The following is an 11240-nucleotide window of genomic DNA, read 5'->3' as shown; positions in this document are numbered from 1 at the left end:
TCTTCCAGTTCAAAGGTCAAAGGTCAGTGTTGTGCGCATGACAAAACTGTGGCGCTCGTGCAGAGTAAGCTAGCGGGCGCAGCGGAGATGATGGATCTGAATGCGGTTTCTAACCCAAGAAACATGGCAGAAAAAAGAAAGAAAGCTCATCATTTTCACAGTGAATAGGAGGAAGAGTTCTTTTTTACTACTGTGAAAGAAAACTGCGTGTGTCTCATTTGCGGGGCGACGACAAAGCGGCACAATGTGGAGAGACGCTTCACTACGTGTCACAAAGCTAGCACGCTAACTAGCACGCTAACTAGCATGCTAACTGCCCACCGGGAAGCGCGCTACGGGCAGAAACAGCCCGTGAGCTGAAGGCAGCTTTGGGTAAGCAGCAGTCTTTGTTCACCAGGCCGGAGGAAAAATCCTAAAAAGCAGCCGAAGCCCCGTTTAGAGCTCCACATTTTCAAACAGATACCAGATGTTGTCAGTGGCAACATGGCGGTGTCATGGCAACGCTGAATAAAAATATTGAAAAATTGTGTTCAATTCAAAAGTGTGATCATGAAATGTAAACGGATATAATTTGGTAAAAATGCCACAGATGTGTTCGTTAGTTTAAAATGTGATAAGATTTATTTAAAAATCTGAAAGTTGATTTTTCTTAAACATTACATGATTGATAACTTTCTCAAACTTGGTGCAACATAGCTGGTGATGTGTTTAAAGGCTCTTTGTCAGTGGGCAGTGAAAATGGGACATTTTTTCTTTGAAATGTTGTAGAAGTGATCATCTGAAAATTGCCCTAACCCTAACAATTGCTGAGATGAATAGAAATTAAATGTGTAATATTGATATTATCTGTTTCCCACCTTAAATCATTGTTGCTCATTATTGTGAGAAATCTCTAACGTGATCAGTGTCTTCACATAGATGAGTATCATTAATAATAATATATAACTAAAGGCAAACTGAGCAAATTTGTTATTTCAGAGGAGTGTGACAAACTGGTAGCCCTTCGTATGACTCCGTACCCATGAAGTAGCTCTCAGTTTCAAAAAGGTTGGTGACCCCTGCTTTACACCCTAAATCATGGTGACACACACATCAGGAAACTCACTCTGGCCACTGTATCAGCCTCCTCCAGTCGTCACTTTGTCGGTGTTACAGAACTCAAATGGCACCTGAGTTTCACAGATTAATGTCTGTGGTCCTGTGTGATAATTTACCAGAAAGCTATCTTTTTAATAGCATTCCCAAGGCGTGTGTGAGAAGGGGTGTACAATGTGGCATTAGTGTATAAATCTAAAGGAGTACATGGACTTTCAGTGAAATACACTTACTGACTTTCTTAAGAATTCACTGAAAAGATTGTTACCACTCAGGTTTTTTCAGGTTTTTCAGCATCTACCAATGTGCACCTCTAAAACTCACCAGTTAACCACAGAAATCCTCAAACGCACGCAAAGTGTGAAAATGTTGGGATGTAGGTTAACTTTACACTGGAGCTTCGATCCTCTTCCTGGTTAAAGGGTCACATGCTGCCTCTGGCTCGGTATTTACAGCAGTACCCATCCACTCATACTCACCAAGAAAGCTATTAGGGCTGTTTCTCAAAATGTCAAATTATTCCTTCAACCAATCTTCCAACTTCAGTCAGACACATAGAGCCATGTGATGTGTAGATATATATTTGTGTCATTTAATTAAAATTCATTCATAAATATACAGACTGCATGTATAAAACACATGACGCAGCTGCTGTTGAAACTCACGATTACTGTGTTTCATTTTGCAAAGCAGATCTGTCAATCGGATAGAAAGATTCAGTTCAGGTTAAATGCAAGTTTAAATCACTCCATAGCACGGCGCAACGCTTAACTAATTTGTCTGATTTGATAAGCAGAAACGTTGAAAAATGAATAAATTGCTGAGCTCCAATAGCATTTACTAGCCAAAGCTTTGCTTGCTACACTAAATATTCACTTTCTAGACTTGAAGGTGCGATGCGTGAGCCGCTTGTTGACTGAAAGTTTTGGGTGTTGTTCAGTCTTTCCTTCTCACTCTGTCTGGACTTCAGAGCCACGCTGACAACGTCTCTCCATCCTGAGCTCGGACCCTCCCAGTCACCTTCCTGGATCTTGGTCGTCATCAGTTAATGTCGTGATTGGGGCGTGGCGGGGGGCGTGACGGAGGAGGTGCTCTACACGGAGGTGGACCCTGGGGTGGAGGTGGCAGGGAGCCGGTCGGAGACGGGGGCGCAGAGGCTGGGCTCGCAGCAGCAGGGGCCAGGGCTCCGTTTGGAGCTGGGGTGTACATGGGAGGGGTGGAGGAGGATGGGGGCGGGGTGGATGGAAGAGGGGGGAGCGTTGAAGTTGGCGAAGGGGGCAAATGGAAGTCATCTGATGGGCGTCGCTGGTATCTGTGGGGCAAAGTGTAGACAGGTGTGGAGGGATGGTTGTAGACGGGATAGCGAGGAGCCGGGTACGATTTACTGCGGGTGAAGTTTATGCACTTTCCCTGTAAGGAAAGGAGGACACATCTGTTCAGAGCAAAGGTTTGGGTTTGGGTCACTGCAGGGAGTTTGGGTCATTTAAGGGATCAGGTTCTTAGGGGGTGATGGTTAGGGTCAGTGTAGATGAATCTGTCAAGCATGAGATGTAAAGAAAACTGCATTTGACAGTAAACTGCAGCGTATAGTGTGAATGGTTGCTAAATCTGCTGCAGCACAGTGATGGGTTTGGAAGGGCACCGCTTGGAACGGATGGAAAGAGGAAATTCCTCCGTTAGTGAGAGTCATGGAAGAAAAGAGAGCTGCTGCCAGCTCAACTCCTAACGACTTGTGCAGACAGGAGCCATTAGTCTGCAGACACCACTACAGCTGGTTTTACCTTTGTCCACTCACTGTGCCACCTGTGGAATCCACTATTTCTACAATTTGATGGAGTATAGACTCTTCTAACTGTACTTAATGTCATGCAGATATCATTTCAGTTTGGTTTCTGCTCCCTTCGCTCCAACCCTCCCTCAACCCACATCTCCAGAAGTCAAGAATTTAAAATCTAACAAACCCTTGGACGTCTGCCTACCATAACGTGACATGGTTGGTTCACAGTCTCGTAAACTGCTCTGCTTTGAATTAATATGTCTTATGTTCCAGCTGTGAAGAGCAGATGCTGTTTTTCACAGACGACTGGACTGATGACTGCGTATTATTCGGCCTCACCTTGTCTCCGGGATGAGGTCTCATCACAGACACTCTGTCGTAGCCTTTTCTCAGGAAAACGCACAGCGCATCCAGTTTGCCCTGTACAAAGATGATCACAGATACATTAAGGCAGTGATCCCAAAAAACAACCAGGACGTTAACAGGCCTTTAAAAAGCTGAGTTAAATAACAGGCAGAGTTGGTCTGTTTCTCTGGGTTTCTGTCGGACTCTATCTGCTCCTCTTAGATTTTTGCATTGGAGGCTTTATTTGGTCAAAATAGACGGCTCAACACAGAGTGTATTTAGGAACAACACCCGCTTCACAGATCCCATATCCAGGGGTTGGCTCAGTTCATGTCTGGTTCCTATTACCATCCATCCAGCTGACGAATATGGTAGGAAATACATTTTATTAACTGTTTCCTGGTCACACATGACTCCCAGAAACACTAACAATGAAATGTTTTTAGGTTTTGGACCATCATCAGGATAAGGTCTTTAATGTCATAACTAGTTTCAAAACATCTGGAATAGGAATCAGATTACATATGTTAACATCACGTGATCTACATATTGAGCAGATTGAGGAAGACCATTAGCTGTGGTTGAAAGTTCTGGAAAGTGGACACTGAGGTCAGTATTTAAGAAGAATTTAAAGCTACATCCATGTCGTCAGTGTGATAAATGGAGCGAATGAATAAGTAATTTAATTAAAATGAAGGACAATGAATAAGTGGAGCACCTTGATGGGAGAGTACCACTTCTGGGGGCGGATGAATTTGTGCGTGGTGTAGTTTGGCCGAGGTGGATCAAACTCCTCTGCAGGCATCACAACTCGTGCATTTTTGGCTTTTTCCAGTTTGGCTCCTTCTTCGGTCGAGCCTTTGTCCCCCCATCGGACCTGGATGGGAACAGAAGCTTTCAGGGCAGTGCAGGGCAGTGACCAATCAGACGCTTTGACTTGGAGTCAGACACGTTTAAAACAGGAAGACGGCTGATAAGTCCGTAATACTGTTTGGTTACAGGAGCTTTTCTTAGCCGTGTTAACAGCGGCTGTAGTCATGGCGACGCTGACCTGTAGGTCAGCTGGTGCATCACTTTGGTCCAGACTCAGATATCTCAATATTATTTTAACTTTGCAACAAGTTGCTGCATTATCTTACATTTAAAAAATGACTGTACATAACCCTAGCCCTCTGAAATTTCATTGCATCCATTTGTTTTCCAAAGTTTCTGACTTTTTCCTAAAGCTCTGAGGGAACATAAAGCATTTATTCTGGAAGCTGTTTGATGGTATAAAACCTGTCAGACCCATGGCCACAGGCTGTCTGCCTTCCTAATGTAAAGATGTTTTTTTCCAACATAATTACCTCAATGCTCAAAGTGACACTAAATACGTGAAAGCAAATGTCAAAAACCACCATCACATCAGGAGTGAAACCAGTGCTGTCAAAGCGACCTCAGAGGTTCATCAGGATTTATTCCTGTGCACACGAGCCACAAACACTTTCCCTTGGCAGAGAAAGCACTTAAAAGAAGTTGTGCATATTTTCCATTGCTCTGTTTGGAAGGGGTGTTCAGAGCCCAGTCTCGTCAGCTGTAAAGCACCTCAACCCAAGGGGGGGGGCGCTTCTGTCTCCTTTACCTTTCTCCTCTTTGACAACAAACACATCTGGTTCCACTTGACCTGTTAGCAAGGCTCAGATAACTGACTTTTCATACCACTGCTCACCTTTTCCTTTTCATCTAAGACTGCGAAGGGACAGGGCAACGGGACAAACCATAGAACGTAGCCTGTCGTGTAACACCCACAATCCGACCGTGCTAGCTCCGCCAGGCTGGGCTGCTAACAGTCCGACTCTCTGCTTTTACCAAGCATATGGTAGATCTGCAGTGTCTGCACTTTACTAGCCATATGGCCTCATCTTCATCTTTCTCTGAGCCAGTCTCAACAACAAAGTGACTCAGTCTCCTCCAGCATGAACTTGGCTGTTTTGAGGAAGGAGTCGCCTCCTGTTTCTCTTTGTGTTGCTGCCGAACTGTTTGATCTCTGTTTCGTCTGAACCTGAAGCTGTTTGGTGCATACAGACATACAGTCGACTTAATTCTAGCATTAAGTATTAAGGATTCCATATTCAATGTAGATTCATTCATTCCGTGCACTGTGACGCATATACGATCCATCATTTTCATAAAAGCCGTAACTCACTTTACCAAACGTCATAGCTGTGATTTTATTTCCATGAAAGTCTTGTGACTGCTGTGTATGAACATTTGGTGTATTGAACACATTTTATTTCATATGCGTTAGAATTATTACACTTGACTTTTTAATCTGGGTTGCTGTTTTCTCTTTCTACCTCCATTCTCTTGATGCCTCCGACTCCACGTCCTCCGTAGTACGAGGCGTCCACCATGGGCCACCTCTTCTTAGGAAAACCATCCTCATCATCCTGAGGAAGGAGGAGGCAGTATTCGTGCTTGCAGGAAATCAATGAGAGTACAGCTGAAGAGCACGTGTTGTAATGATTTGTTTTTGATTTTGTTTGATCATTTAGTGATGAGGTGAAATAAGTGAAATAAAACCACTCACAGAGATGTCGTCTATCACTGGAGGAGGCGGCTCATGAATGACCTGCAGACATGAAAAAGAAATGTGCATGGTGTCAGTCTCAAAGGATGTCTGGTGACACATTTCCACATATGCATGTTCTTCAGTCTGAGAGGATCCAAGATGGCCGTCGTACCACGGTGCAGCAGAGGGGCCAGAACCACCACAGCAGAGCGACGGTGAGCAGGAACAGCAGGATGAGCAGAGCAATGGCCACAAAGGTCCCATCAGACTGGAAGGAAAATAGATTCAGGGTGAGTAGGAGATGGACAAAAAGAGAAAAACACCTGACCCAACCTGACACAATCATCCATGAGAAAGAAGTCAGAGGTTTCTTCCTTTATGTTTTTTACATGTGTATTTCATGCCGATACAACTTTCACTTTCAGCCAAAACCAGAGAGAAGGTGAAGTACTTCAGAAAACCGGTTCCTCTGTATCCTTTCAAGGACATTTATCATGGTGGGAAACAGTTGGAGAGGACTATATGAATTACTTGTGAACAAAGAAACAAAAGAGCGTTGATGGAGTGTATCTGGGACTCTATATGGCCAGTAGCACAGAATATATCATTGCTGTGCTGACAGAAAAAGAGATTCCTTTAAACACAGAGTTCATAGAATACTTTTTAAGTTCATGTGTGTGTCAGCGTTTGTAGCATCCTGTTTTACACTGCACTTACACATCTGACTGCAGTGATTGTGACAGAGCTCGATATGAAGCTCAGGCCATTATTCATGCTGATGTGCAGAGTAGCAGACCTGTGGAAACAGTTTGAGAGGAAAAGGTCAACGTTCCTCTGACTGCGAATACAGCACTACCACGGGCTACTGCATGCTGACTGTCCATATCGGTGAAACATGCTATTTGATGTTAAAATCTCACATGAAACTAAAGAGATGAAACTATGATGCTGACATTAAGTTACTGTTGTAGTTTGAGTCTAATCTGAGCCTTGTGTTTGGACAGAAATCACTCACGTTCCTTCTTTCTCCAGAGCAGGAGCTGGGCACAAAAGGTAGGTGTCTCTCACCACCAGAGGTCTCTTCACTGTGGGAAGGAATTGACTGGACAATCATGACATGCTGCAATGACCTGAGAGTAAATACGTCAAGGTCATTGGTGAAAAACGGTTACTTGACTTTTCTCTACCAGCCTTAAAACTTCAAGCCTAAGAGATTCAAGCCTGTAAATATTCTTTTTGTTCTTGAATTCCTGGACTTCCTTTCCCTCTGGAAAATGAGGCAGATGAGGGGGAGGCTTGTGGTTTATTTACCCTGGCTGAGTGAGTGTCGAGTGTGTACAGAGACAGTGAGCTTGTCCCTGATGAGATCCACATTCCCCTTCAGAAATCTGAGAGGCGCTGAGTGTTAAAGCAGCACATTTAAAGCTGGGGAAGATGGTGCTGATGGTTTTTGTGGAGGACTGGGATTTAAATCATTGGAAGCCACAAAGACCTGCCCACCCCCCATCCTCCTTGTGGATGGCCAAAACAAACGGTGAAAATGGTTGCTAAGTGGAGTTCCAAAAGCTGCTTCTTTTCTATTCTATGAATTAATAATTATGATGAGTTTAGTCTCTGTTTGACATATTGTTATGAGGTTCATGTAGCAAACATTTGTGTATTTTCACATCCAGCAGACGCAGAGCATTATCTGCTGTCATGTATGAATGCAAGTCCAGTCTGCTCTGACTCAGGCTTTTTGACGTCTGAATGTTCACCAGCTGCTCACTAATGTTGTCTCTGTGCCATTTGTTGGTGGACTGGCAGCATCAAAATAAAAAACAAATCAGTGAGCTGAAAGATGCTAAAATCCTCCATAGAACTACCAAAGATTACGTCTAGTGTATCTCTGTCTGCCTGGACAGCAGTGAAACACTACAGAAGTACAGTCAATGAATGAAAACCATGGAGCATGAACTCACTCAAAGTAACTGTGTCATTGATTCGAAAGCTGAAGAGAACTTTCTGGACGTCTCGAGCGTGAAGAAACCCATTTCCTCTGACCACCACCTGGAAAGATTCTGGAGAGGGGTTAGATGGTCCGTTAATATCAGTTTCCTACGCTAAGTCAGGAAATGCATCACTGCAATGTGATAGTTCATATATAGACTCTGTGTAATATTCCTGTCAGTAGCAGGATTATCTAAAGGAAATATGACGTGTTGGACATGTATGGCCGAGTGTCCTCACCTCCTTCACAGATGGTAGACGGCTCTACACCCAGGATCTCTATGCATGATCTCTTCAAAATCTAAGAAAAGTCACAGCATAAAAACCTGACCTGTAATGGTTAAGTCATTAAACATGTATCTTTCTGTGTCATGTTGGTGTCTTTGGTACCGAGTCAATGACTCCTTGGAGAGCCTCAAATCCATCATTCACAGGGAAGACGTGGTCTTTACTGTCTGCGATGGTTGACAGCTGTCAGGGGGAACCACTGAACAGTTATTTGTATTATGGGTGAGTGATTGCTTGGTTTATCCACTGGTTACCTGCCTTACTAGCTGAAGGAGGGTTTTACCTGCGTTTCATTGAAGTCTTTTACTCCCACACAGTACACGGTGGCCCCCAACTGGCGTGCTCTGCTGGCCTGATTTTGAAAAAACACCAGAGGAGAGCTACATGACGATGATGAACGCTCTCTAAATCACATCAGGGAGGCTGAAGCTTTTGACCACGCCTCCGTCGTGATGTAACTGCTGATGGCTGTGATAGAAAGCTGCTGGAAAACATCACTGAGAGGAGCATGGCCGCAACACAGCACGTCTGGAAGTTCTCTACCCAAAGATAAAACATCTTCCTGCTGTACATAATTCAGTAAGGATTTACCCTTTAGCATCTCTGGTTTCATGTCATTGTCACATGACCAAAGTCCATTACATGATAATATTAAAGTCACATTCCATACTTTTATTGCTGGTCTTAGGGTTTGAGAAGACATCAGCTGTCTACTCATTAATGACTAACGCTGTGAACTGGTTTTCAGGTCACCTCTCTCTGTGCCAGGTCGAACTGGTTTTCTCTCAGCTCTCCGTCCGTCAGGCCGATGATCACGCTAGCTGTCCGGTAACCTGACAGAGTGCCATGAAAACAACCCATTTTCATGTATTTTTACAGTCAGAGTCAAAGTGAGACAAACAGTTCAAACATAATTGTTCAGTGATCGGAGGAGCAGCTGTGTTTTTGTTCTTTCTTCACATGATGATTCTTCCACATGTCCTGATGGATGGATGAAGAAGGAAGATGAAGCGTTAAAGAGGAAAATGTTCTGCTTACCGTCTCCGGTCCCATAGTAGATCTGCTCGCTGGCCTGAGGGACAAGTTTTGAGGCGTCAGTGGCTTTAAGTGTTAATGAGTCTGACTTTAAAAGTCAGATGGCTCAGTGCTGGGCAGCAGGATCACTCACTCACTCTCTGAAACCCTCTGTGCATGAAGGTGTCTCCTCCTGGCTGAACCATGCGAAGCTCCTCCAGTCCAGCCCGGATCTGCTCTCTGGTCATGGGTGGGGAAGGAACATGTACAAGCATCAAATTTACATTCAGTCAGACATTAGACAGTAGTCTATGTCTGACTACTAGTTAGACTAATATCTACTAGTTAGACATTAGGTCTGAGAGGAGCGGGGGTGTGATTACCTGTCCTCTGTTAGTGCCATGACGGTCCGTCCCTCTGTAGAAAACACAATGAAAGACATCCGCAGCTGAGGACTGAAGGAGAGACCACTGTCATGTTTCACACTCCTACAATGCCTTTCTCTTTAAATCCAGTGTTTCTGTGAGGACCCACCTGATGAACTTGTGCGCCAGGTGGTCAACAAAGTAATAAATCTCGTTCCAGTAATGCTGCACGCTGCCGGACCTGAGAGGAGGGTTCAGGGAGGGCCGATTAATGTTTGATTAAACTTGAATCCTGCTGCTCCTAATTCTGTTTCTTACTGATTCATCTGCTGAGTCTATAAAATATCAGAAGCTGCTTTGTTATGTCCAAACAAACAGTTACATATTCATAAGACATTTCCCATCAAATCAGGCAAAGAAAAGCAGGACATTATCACATTTGAGAGGCTGGAGGCTCTTCTTTCTTTTGTGTTGGTTTGAATGAAAAGATTTCGGTGATTAACAGCTGATCAAGACTGTTGTGTGCAGCTCTCTAGTTACCAAACTCTGCTGACTCTACACAGATGAATCCAAGAGTTCTGATGATGAATATTTCCATAAACTAAAGCTGTGGAGCCACGTCATCCTCTGAAAGGAGCTCAGCGACATGTCATATCCTGATTTGGAAGCAGGTGCAGACTCAACCAAACAACCAGAAGAAAAATGCAGTTTTAAAGCCAATTTCAGTAATTAAAGAGAAAAGTGACTGTGCAGCCCCGTCTGACGCTGCCTCTCCTTCTCCTTGTCCCTCCCTCGTGCTTTCATTTAGCCTGTGATGCGAGTTCCAGAGACCAGGGATCTCTGGAACATCTGGCTCTGATGGAGAAAGGGTTCTGCAGAACAATGCGTCGGACCAGAGACGTGGGCTCCTGTTGGTGAGACATGGCCACGTCCGACAACAGGGATCATCCCTGCAGTACACTTCGTCACTGACTTCATAAACCCTTGTGTGTCTGCCCTCACAGGGCTTCAGGGCTCTGGACATCTGCTCCTGTCTCTGTCACAGTACTGCACATGCTATTGATCAACTGGTTGACTCGCTGATCAAATGACGTTAATCTACAACTATTTCAATCAATAATTGGTTTGTGTGGCTCCAGCTCCTGCTGCTCTCTCTCTTGTACTTTATTGCATCTGGATCTTTGGGTCAGAGACGCCTGGCGATGTCACCTGGAAGACATCTTATCAACCAAAGATTAACAGGGGGAATAATGGGCAGATTAACCGATAAAGACAAGAGTATGTCGTCTACTGGTTGGTTTACTTCTCAATTTCAACAAGGTGAAAATGATGGACCAATAAAGTGCACACACACACACACAGACAGAGAACCAGAAGAGATCAGCAGATCTGATGACTGACCAACTGTTTCTTTGAACCTTCAGCTCTGACAGACTTTACATTAACACTGAATAAATGTGCTGTAAACACCAGCCAGGCTCACAGGTCTCAATACCTCTGCTGAGCCTGAAACCTGCCAAACACCAGAGACACCGGCAGACTGAAAGCTGCTGCTTGTAGCACACAATCGCAGTGTTTCATCATCAGTGCCTCTGGAGATCATCATCATTGTATCTGTGGTCGGTCAGAGCAGCAGCACTCACTCACTTGTCCAGAACAAAGTACAGGTCAAATCCTCCATAGCAGGACGACCCTGGCTCCCTCCTGTCGTGGGTCTGTCCACCGCCGCCAGCCACCAGGACCACCAAAACTAGCCCCAGAAGAGCCTGTCTGTCCCCGCTGTGGGACATCACTCCTAGTTTAAGGGCCAGCCAAA

At 44.5% G+C, this 11240-nt stretch overlaps 1 protein-coding gene across 1 annotated transcript; it reads right to left on the bottom strand.

The window, feature by feature from the left end:
* Positions 1-1754: 1754 nt before the first annotated feature.
* Positions 1755-11214, bottom strand: antxr1b (ANTXR cell adhesion molecule 1b). The gene is made up of 18 exons (XM_070850984.1): positions 11072-11214; positions 9594-9665; positions 9443-9514; positions 9218-9299; positions 9084-9117; positions 8799-8878; positions 8329-8397; positions 8148-8228; positions 7998-8058; positions 7730-7828; positions 6784-6853; positions 6486-6564; positions 5941-6036; positions 5787-5828; positions 5554-5646; positions 3936-4094; positions 3212-3292; positions 1755-2505 (listed from the first exon to the last, which is right to left on the bottom strand). Exons 1-18 carry the CDS (start codon positions 11212-11214, stop codon positions 2137-2139), a joined length of 1782 nt encoding a protein of 593 aa, XP_070707085.1. The 3' UTR covers positions 1755-2136.
* Between the last annotated feature and the right edge of the window lie 26 nt (positions 11215-11240).

The sequence above is a fragment of the Pempheris klunzingeri genome, chromosome 19, assembly GCF_042242105.1.
Source record: "Pempheris klunzingeri isolate RE-2024b chromosome 19, fPemKlu1.hap1, whole genome shotgun sequence".
NCBI classification, from domain to species: domain Eukaryota; kingdom Metazoa; phylum Chordata; class Actinopteri; order Acropomatiformes; family Pempheridae; genus Pempheris; species Pempheris klunzingeri.
This window is presented reverse-complemented; position numbering and strand designations above follow the sequence as displayed.